We start from the raw sequence: 9,980 nt of genomic DNA, 5'->3' as shown, positions 1-9,980 counted from the left end.
AATGAGAAGATAATGGGCCCTTAAGTGTGTGTGTGTAAGGAGGAGAGAGGGAGGGGTATGGAATATAAAGCAGACTCGCCTTAAATAGTTTGCTTTTCCAGTTAAGGAGAAAGTGATCTCTTCTGATAAGCACCATCATTTTCTGGTAAACATGAACCAATGGGCAATGAGGTTCCCATTACACAGACGCTGTATTATAGGGCCTAATGAGAATATTAATCTTAGTTTTCCCACATAATTGGTAGATAATCCAGTGACAGGTGTTGGTGTTGGCTCTGCAGCAGTTCTGGAAGGGTGAATGTGAGTTCTCACAGCCTCAGGAGCAGTGTTGGGTGGTATCTTTCATCTGTTGTGGTGCTGGGCTGGGAGACTGATGCCTCCCATGGTCTTTATTTACTAAACTTGCATGTTCACACTCTGGGCAGCCAACCCTTGTAGTGGTGGCTTTGTCTTTCTGGGACCAGAATTGCTTTAACCAAAGAAGCACAAATAGTGCTTCTGTTTTGTTGTAGTGATGATATTGCAATTTTCCTTGGACCAGGAGTCATCCTTAACCCCTGATGTGCAGTGAGCAGCAGACTCACCTACATGAAGGCTGCAGGATGGGACTACCTGGTTTGCAGTAGGAACGAAGGGACGCCACAAACATTTGCCTTTCTCAGCAAGCAAATAAATGCACGCCATTCCCTGTCCAGTTTGCACTGTTCCAGGAATTTGGGATGGGTGCATAGCTCTCTCCCCATCTCTGCAATGTGTGACAAATATCTATTCTGAGATAATAGATAATGCCAAGAAGAAACATTTACAAAGGCACCATGCGTGCCTTTCCCTACTGGCATTGTGTTCCCTACTTGTTCCCTTTATCTGCATATGAACTGTTTCTACCTTGAGACTAAATGACAAATATTTTTAGCACAATTGCCATTGTTATATTTGTTATGCCCAATGTCAAGAACATATGAAATGTGACGATAAGGAACAAATTGCAGCATAACAATAATGCAAGGCAGGCACAGTTTCTTTGAGCTGTTTTCCATGTCGAGATTTTGCAGATAGAAATTATTTTACTTGGCTTCAAAAAAGACAATATACAAACATGTAAAGGGCAGCCTGATTTGAGAGCACAGAAAACAGCTACAGCCCAATTCCACAAAGATTTCATGAACATGTGCATCATAATTGCAGTGAAAAGTGGAAGCAAGTGGAAGCTTGCTAAGATAAGCTACCTAGTGTACAGTTTTGCTTGTAAGTTAATGATTTTATATGATGGCTTTGAAACTTCTTAGGTAAAAAAATAAATCTTGGGAACAGGATTTAAACCAAAGAGCACTCATTTTCACTTATTCCTCTTTTACAGATTTACTAAGCTCTTTCTAATCTATTAAGAAGACTAGATTTTGGCTATTAAATATCACAGTCCCTGACATAAAGGAAGTGGCATTACCACTTGGTTTAAATTACACAGAAAATTTTGGAAAAATGCTCTTCTAGAATAGCTGGCAAAATGAGCTTCAAATATTAAAGGAAAAAGAGATACCACAAAACTTTGTTTTGACTTGTTTACTGATGCCTATGTGGGCTGAATACTATATTCTGTACTAGCAGCACTTATCGTGGACTGAGAAGACGTGGATTTTTATTGCCTTTTTCCCTCCCCACACATCTGAGATTAGCCACTATATTAGGATGTGACTGCTTAAATTGAGGGGGAACAAAAGGAAATGTAGATACCCTTGTTAGATAAATCTATTTAATAAATCTGAAGAGTGAGGAGTGAGGAATGGACCTGTTTGCATGATAAATGTCACCATTCGAGTTCTGCGTTGTCACTGCGTATGACTCATGTAACTGTGGGAATAACATATAACTGTGTATATAACTGTGTGAATAATAACAGAACCCTGAACTCAGCCCTTTTAGCACCATTAGAAATCTCATTCATTGATGGGACTGGGTGGTAACACCCTTTTCCAGGAGGGTTTTTTGGTGCTTCTGTGTGTTGCATGCTCTGAATAGCAGCCTGTGAACTGTGAGCAGGTTGTCACCTGAGCCACCGAACTCTCGATCTCATTTTCAACTTAACAGGCTTGAGAGTTCAAAGTGACTTCAGGGGGTGTCTTGTAAATCTTGACAGAAGCTCGTTCCTGCTAACATTATGTCACATTAAAAAAAAAAATTAGAAAAATAATGTGTGAAATGTATTCTGCCATGGGATGAAACATCAGTTGTTACTAAATGTTTATTTTTTATTATTGTTTGTTATGCTGAATGAATAAGATTTATTTTTATGAATTATAGCATTCAGGGCTGTTGATATTCATTGCATTTGGCAGCCACAGCATAACAACCTTACCCAGCTACAATGAATATTGCCATTAAGTTACAGAAATGCCACGTGGATGTAATAAAACAATCTCTTCCCTCTTGTTGTGTAAGGGAACATTACTTTTTCCTTCCTTTTCAGCTGAGAAACCCTTGTATCAGGGCTTTTCTGATACATTTCCTCAGACCTTTCCTTAGATTTCCTTAGACCTCATTCCTTAATTTGACACTGACACAAATCTGTAATTCCATCTAATGACCAGCACAGCCCTGCTGGTGGTCAGGCACCAAAAGCCAGAGTTTAGGCAGGAGTTTAGTCCTACAACTGAATCATGGAGTCCTGCCTACACCATGGACCACACACCACAGCCTCTGGCTCTGAAATTCATGTCCAGCTCTTCAAAACACAGACAAGATCAGGACAGTAATCAACCCCCATCCTTCCATTCCATATTTATAGGGAATTCACTTCTGATTTGAGCTCCCCATGCCCACTCCCCCATGCAGCTGGGAGGGCATTTTAATGTGTGTGTTTCCACTACCCATCAGGTTACTAAGACACCCTTTCTTTATACTTTTCCACCTCATCACTACAGCTGAAGAAAAGCTTATGCAGGTAGTTGTATTTAGAGACCCCCATAAGTCCTTCTACCTGTGCACGTTTTGTTCATTTCAGAAATGAAACCTAATTTGGAAAGTTTTCATATAAGGCAGCAGGAAGCTTTACTCTGATATTAAAACAGGAAACAGAAAAGTAAAAACTTTGATTTGAAAAGCAGCTGTTACTACACGCAGCTTAAACTCTGTGTTAATGTCAAGTCCATGTGTGTCACATCACAGTTTGTCTCATTGTCAATCAAAGTGGGCAGCTACTATGGTCCAGGCAGGGTGAAAAAGCCTGGAAGTGCTGCTACCTGCCTGTGTCTACTCTGTGGATATTCAGAATGAACTCTGGGAGGCTGGTTCAAGTGGCTTATTTCTAAGGCAATTAAGTCTTTGTAAAGCAAATGTGTGTAAAAAATGCTCCTTCAGCCTGGTGGCACCTGACACTGCTGACTTCTTAATACGCATTAGCTCTCACTGGCTTGGGATTGGAAAGAATATCACTGAAAGCACGGCAGAAAAATAGCTGGGTTTGTGTCTGTATGTGTTGGAATCGCTTCTGACTGTACGGTTCACACCTTCCTCGGGGCAGGACTCACACGCCGGCTCCTGACACCGCACGCCCGTGCACGCACTGCTGCAGATGTCCTTCAAAAGACACGCTCAAAGAAACTACTTGTTATTGATTTCTTCTCCACTGCATCACATGAGCCTTGTAAAATTGGCTTGGGGAAGTCTGTAATCATTTGAGAGGAAAAAATGATTCCGAAGGAAATGGGGAGGCAGTTTTCCTAAACGAGAGCACCCTAAGGCACTGCCCGAAACTGGAGACCGCACTCACCCTTCAGGCTCTTTTTTTTGGTCATATCATTTGAGCAATGCAACTGTTGCATGGAAACCTTGAATAATCATTTGGTATCAATACCCAGGGACCTTGGCAGCTGCATTGAATTACTTCTTGGTCACAGTGCCTAGTGAAATTGTGGCTGGAAATGTGGCTGCAATCATGCCAGCTACTCGGATTGCAGGGGCTGAGATGCCGGGGTGTCAGCTGCCACAGCCTGCTCCTCCTGCGGGACTTAACCCTTCGGGCACTCCCTCCTCTCTGCTCCAGCCCGTGCCTGTGAAAGCACCTGCGCCACTTTATCAGGAATGCTGGCAGAGAATCATGGAATATCGTGAGCTGGAAGGAACCCACAGGGATCATCGAAGTCCAACTCCTGGCGCTGCACAGGATGCCCTCAAAATCCCACCATGTGCCTGAGAGCGTTGAACTCTTTGACTCGACTTGAACTTCTTGAACTCTGGCAGGCTTGGGGCCGTGACCACTGCTCTGGGGGAGCCTGTTCCAGTGCCCAACTACCCTCTGGGTGAAGAACCTTCTCCCAGTATCAAACCTAAACCTCTCCTGACACAGCTCCGTGCTGTTCTCTTGGGCCCTATTGCTGGACAAGCCATCCCAGAACCACTATGACACTAGTGTGAGCAGCCTTCCCCACAGCGCTTCAGTAGTTGTTACATGTTCTCAGTCTTCATACTGTAAATAAGACAGATGGGGAATTTCAGTGGATTAGGGAGGATCTTCAGTGCTGCTGCTTGGGTGAGGTGGTTTGTGGCACAAGGCTTCCCCCTGGGACTAACAAAAATGCTGGCAGCTTCCAGGGTGTTCTGTCTTGATGTTTTTCCTTTATAGTCACGAAGAAATAGAAAAAGAGTTATTTGAAGGGCTGCTCGTGGGCTGTTATGGCAGAATTGTCAAAGCATCTTAGAAAAGCTGTAAAAGTGTGGATTTGAACCTTGACTCCACTGTAGCAGTTAATGGGTGCTGATGTGTTTGATCCAGGGGAGGATTGATGCCAGTCATGTTTCCTTCCTACAAGCCCTTGATCACACAAACAAGGCAGCTGTGTCAGCTAGATATGGACAAATTGTTCACTTTGCTGTTATTCTGAGGTACCAGAGAGCTTGGTGAAGCTGCCTTCCACCTCTGCCATCCTCCACTTGCCCATCAAAGACTGATGAGAATTTGTTGTGCAGCTGAGCAAGTTAATATTAGGGAATTACAAATGTGAAATGCAGATGATGGTGGTGTAGAAATGCTGAAAAGTCTGATTAGGAGCTGCCTCCCCCCAACATCCAAGACTTCAGAGGGATCAGAGAGAAAATGACATATTTCACACACCAGCTCTGATAAATTTTACAGATTGCCCTGGGCTGCTGGGAACCCATTTCAAAGCATAAAAGTCATTGAGAATTTTTCCTTTCTTGTGTGGTGATGAGAACAATTTTTGAAATGGTGTGCTTTGCTGCCACTGGGCTGTTTTTTGTCAGCAATGAATTCACCAGGCTGCAAAAGAAGGGGAAGAGCAGAGTGTGTTTCCTTTGGCCATGGCCTGATGAGAGTGTGTCACTGTGGTGCTGATCAGTTTGGGTTTCTCTGCCTCTCTGGTCCCTCTGGAGAGAAGGACATGTCTGGGCTAGTGCCACCTCTCTTGGGTCTTCTACTGTGGCAGTCTTGGGTTCAGCTGGTTTTGGTCCCAGAGCAGCTGAACTCTGTAACAGTGCTCTAGTTATTAGCCCAGGGTAATGGCAGTTGAAAAAAACTACTAATTTAAAATTAGAAGGTCAAAAGCCCTTGTGGTTTTGTTTTTGTTTTTGTTTTTTTTCATAATCTCTTTGTAGATGGTCCAGTACCCTTTTTCTATGTGAGAAGTCTTCAGTAAGACACATGGAACTGTCACAGAGTCCAGTTCTTACAGCAGACCTGGCTGCCCAAGGCTGCCTTCGGGTCACCAGCTGGTAGATCCTCTCGCTGCATCCAACATTACTCTTGAGGAGACAGGGCAGAGCCTGGTGCCCTTCCTCCTCCCACCCAGGAAGATGATTTGTCCTAATCCATTGGTACCCACACACATTTTAAGCATCCACAGTGTCCTGTGGCTGGAAGCTTCACAGCTCACCCACCTCTTACGTGAAGACTTTCCAGCAGATCATTTTGAATGTGTCCCCAGGAAATCCTGCTGTGCTCAGTGCACAGCCAGCATCACTCAGGCAGTGGGTTTTACTTCTGATTGTGACAGAGAAATAGGATGTGACAGACCATCTTGGAAAGGCTGCTGTCTGCCCTGGAGGAGGGGAGAGGGCTGGCTGATGAGCTCCTAGAGCACTGGGACAGGCACACTTTGCCTTTTGGATGTGGCTGTGTTTGATCAGACATCTGTAAAGGCACCAGGTGACATTATTAAAATGGAGAGGAGGTGGATGTAAATGAACTGAGTGGAATAATGCACCCCATGGTACTGTGGGATGTAAGACCATCTACAGCTTTCAGCAGCTGTGACAATTACAGGGTTTGGGCTGTGAAGAGATGTCCCCAGCTAATACTTTTAGCCTCTATTGCTCATCTTGATCTGTCAGAGCAAGGAGGCTGCAGATATGAGAGAACAAGCTGTGGCAAGATACTGCTGCTTTGTTTCAAGCTTGCTAACTTTGTTTTTTGATTTCTCCTAAAGTAAAACTGGGACTTCTTGAAGTAATTTTGATGTAATTGGCCAGAAACAAGTGATAACAAAGTCCAGTTGTCTAAGGTTAATCATCCCTAACAATGCAGCTGGATCCATGCAACAACAATTCCCTTTTCTTGGTCCTCTTGTGATGGCCAGGGGTGGAACTGCCTGCAATTGCCTTACTTTGTGTACACATATCCCTGTGCATCAATATCCCTGCTAAGAATTCCTCAGAACCCATCCAGAAGCCCTTAATCAGGAGAAAACCTTCTTGACATTCAGACTGAACTCTTGAAGCAACATTTCATCCATCAAAAGCTGAGGGAGAGGTTACACTCCAGGCAATAAAAAATTCAAGACAGTGAGCAATTTTGGCTTTTTTTCTTTTTTTTGCTAAGTTAAAGCTGTAGTGGGTTTTATGAATTAAACTTTCAGGGTAGATGTGTGGTCCTGCAGCACTTGTGCAGGTGGTCAGGACTTCACACAATTTTTAGGAGATGCTGGCAGCTGCTTTGGCCATGCCAAGTGCCACTGCATAGTGGCACAGTGGGGATCACTGGTGATATACTGCCCATCAGGGATGGCTGCCTCATTCAATGGTGCCTTGTTAATCCACTTGCTAATTAAACTAATTATGATCTAAGTTCTATGTGTTTTATTCACTTAGGCCCAAATTCAGCTAAGTTAATTTTTGATCTGATGGAAGTAAAGGATTTTCTGGTGGTCTGCAGGAGGCTTTTTAGTCAGCCTGTAAAGAGTCATCAAAAAACCAAATCTGTTGTCAGCAGACTCAATCTCAATGCACCTCCACTGGTTCCATAATCAAAAGAGGTGGGAGACCACAGTAGAAGCAAGTGTCCAAATTTTAACATGGGAGTAGCCCCGCTGAAACCAGTGAAGCTGCTTGGATGCTTCAAGGTGGATTCCCTTTGTGTTCAGGCCACCTGCTACACCAACACAGATAAGAAATCATAGGAATGAAGATTATAAGATCAGGCTCTGGCAGTTTTAAGTCTCTCTTTGAAATACAGGTTGTGATATTCCTGTGGTTTCACTCCTCTTAAAATCTAAGGACAGTCAGTGTGTTTTCCTTCAGATGCGTGTGGAGTCCCAGCCAACACATAGTTGCTTCCTGCATGGCTTATTAAGATAAAAGTGCAGGTGGAAAAAATCCTGTTTAAGTCAAACTTATCATTTCAGCAGCAATACCTTTTGCTGTTTCACACCGTGTCTCCTTTGCAGTACAACTGAGCTGGAAAATCACAATGCCTACGGGAGGTTTTTAGAAGCGGGAGGAAGAACAAGAGATGCAGAAAACCTTAAGAACTGGCACAAAGGCCAGGTTAGTACCTGCATGGCTGTATCCCAGCCTTTCCCATGCTGTTCCCAGCAGTTTCCAGAGCATATAACAAAACCAGCCCAACCCCAGCCTGCTTTCAGCCAGCTTGAGCTCCTGTTTTAATTCTGATGTCAGGTTGTCTGACCCTACAGTGCTGAGTGAGACGTCCCTGTGCAGTTTGTAAGGAATGTTTTATCTGCTTTCTTTAAAAAATAAACTGATCTTTGTTGCCTTTTCCATCCAAAACCCACATTCCCAGGAATACAAATACTGCTAAAGCGTCTTCAGTCCACAGTTTTCCAGGTGAAATAAATTGGTTTCTTCTCCGGGTGTTTTCCTTTCACCTATAATAAAATGTGTTTTATTGTATCTGACTGCATTAGTTGATGCCTTGATTATGCACAGTACACAGGTCACATAATCAATATATTTTACCATTTAAAACCATTATGATCAATTCAGAGTCTACCTCCTAATCTCAGGTATTCAGAGTACGTTTGTTTGTTTGTTCTGTTTCTCCCTGTGGCTGATGGGAATAACAATAATGTTGTGAATATAAGGTTTTAAACATTCCTAGCAGTGGAGGACTAATCCTCCTTCCTTAGGATATAGTCAGGCGATGCTCTCCTTGAGTAAAATGACAAAGCTTTTATGATTTCAGCTGCCATCTCCTTCTCACCCCACTGCAATGAGCAGTGGTCAGTGCAAACGGAAAGGGAAGCTGATCACTGATGGTGAGAAGCCACACACTGCTTTGGAGGCAGAAGCAAAACCCTGATGTGCTTCAGAGGAAGAAGGAGCAGCCAGAGGTGACAGAACAAACTGTCTTGCAGACATTGGAGCCACCGGAGATTGCGAAGACACAACCTCGTCATGAGATGAGGCTCTCCCAAAGCTCCTTATCCTGTTGTGCTGAGCTTAGCAACAAGTCTGTGCCAGTCACAATGTGTGGTGTGTGACCTGCTCCTCGGGCCAGCCAGGAGCATGTGTGGCAGGGAGGGCTGGCATGATCCATGTCTTCTGGATCCTGCTTCTGCTTCAGGAGGGGAGACAATGGGAAGGACTCAGGCGTGTAAAGGAGATGGTTGTGTGATTGTGGATTTGCTCTACTGTTCACAATTAGACTGACTTGCTGTTGTGCAGATGCAGGGTACAGCGAGTGTGTAGATGGTGCTCAGGTAGAAACTCTTCTTGGAAGCAGAGAGATGTTCTCCCTCTGCTACCACTCATCTGGGATTCATTCCCAAGCCTCCGTATATACTTCAAAATATCCTTAAATGTGCATTTTCAAGAATTCCTTGTCTTATGCCCCTTTCTGAGTTTGCCTTCCATGTGCACTCGCGCTGACAAATTTTATGGGAAGAATCGCTGTATTTTAGGTTCATTCTAGTCTTCCTAATATTCAGGGTTAACATACCAGCACCTGCCTGCGGAGGAAGGTGATGGGCACTTGTGGAAAGAGGAGAGGAGCTCTATAAGCCGCGTGTCCTGTACACACACCTTGCCTGGCCAGCACAGCGCTCTGCCCCAGCACAGACCGGCACCGCGTCCCACCAAAGGGAAACCGAGGGGCCGCCCTGTCCGGGGGAACAGGACCTGCTCCCGCCTCCCGGGGGAGGGCCGGGTGCCGGGACCGGAGCATCCCAGCGCGCCTGCGGGGGCCCGGGGGGCGCATCCCGGCGGCGGCGGCAGCCCCCGCCCCGCCAGCCCGCCCAGCCTCCGGGACGGCAGCGCCGCCGGAGCGTTGCCCTTTTAAGCTGTGGCCCCACTCGCCTCCACCCCGGCTCCCAGAGGGGCTCCGGCAGCCGACACCGACCGACCGACCGACCGACCGACCGACCGACAGACAGACAGATCTCCGTGCCCGCCTCGCTGCCGGACCGGGCATCCCAGAGCCCCAGGGCGGCGGCGGGGCCGCGGCCACAGGGCTGCCCCTGCCCTGCCCCTGCCCTGCCCCCGCCGCTCGGGGACCATGGGATGCTGCACCGGCCGCTGCACCCTCATCTTCCTCTGCACTTTGCAGCTGGTGAGTGGAGGCGCTCGGGGTTCGGGGGGACGCGGCGGAGAACGGGGGGTTCGGCTCCCCGGGACGGAGCCGGGAACAAAAGCCCCCCTTCAGGGTCTCGGTGCTGCCCCGGGCAGGGCTCCACTCCCTCCGCAACTTCGGCTCGGAGGAGGGATGTCGGGGTGCGCTCCGGGGACGCTTTGCT

General features: G+C 46.2%; 1 protein-coding gene across 4 annotated transcripts in view; it reads left to right on the top strand.

The window, feature by feature from the left end:
- The first annotated feature begins 9,482 nt into the window (after positions 1–9,482).
- The window catches only part of NKAIN4 (sodium/potassium transporting ATPase interacting 4), a 53,238-nt gene continuing 52,740 nt past the window's right edge, over positions 9,483–9,980 (top strand). For 2 of the 4 annotated variants that reach the window (XR_003528182.1, XM_027646190.1), the window contains exon 1: positions 9,483–9,796. Coding sequence is in view for 2 of the 4 variants with exons in the window: in XM_027646190.1 (XP_027501991.1) it covers positions 9,743–9,796 (54 nt within the window). In the remaining 2 variants the exon portion in view is untranslated. The remainder of the gene's footprint in view (positions 9,797–9,980) is intronic. The other 2 variants (XR_003528183.1, XM_027646189.1) reach the window with 2 other exon arrangements.

Source organism: Corapipo altera, unplaced genomic scaffold (assembly GCF_003945725.1).
Source record: "Corapipo altera isolate COAL_440 unplaced genomic scaffold, ASM394572v1 64, whole genome shotgun sequence".
Lineage (NCBI taxonomy): Eukaryota > Metazoa > Chordata > Aves > Passeriformes > Pipridae > Corapipo > Corapipo altera.
The sequence above is the reverse complement of the archived record's forward strand: the minus strand, read 5'-3'. Positions and strand labels throughout refer to the sequence as shown.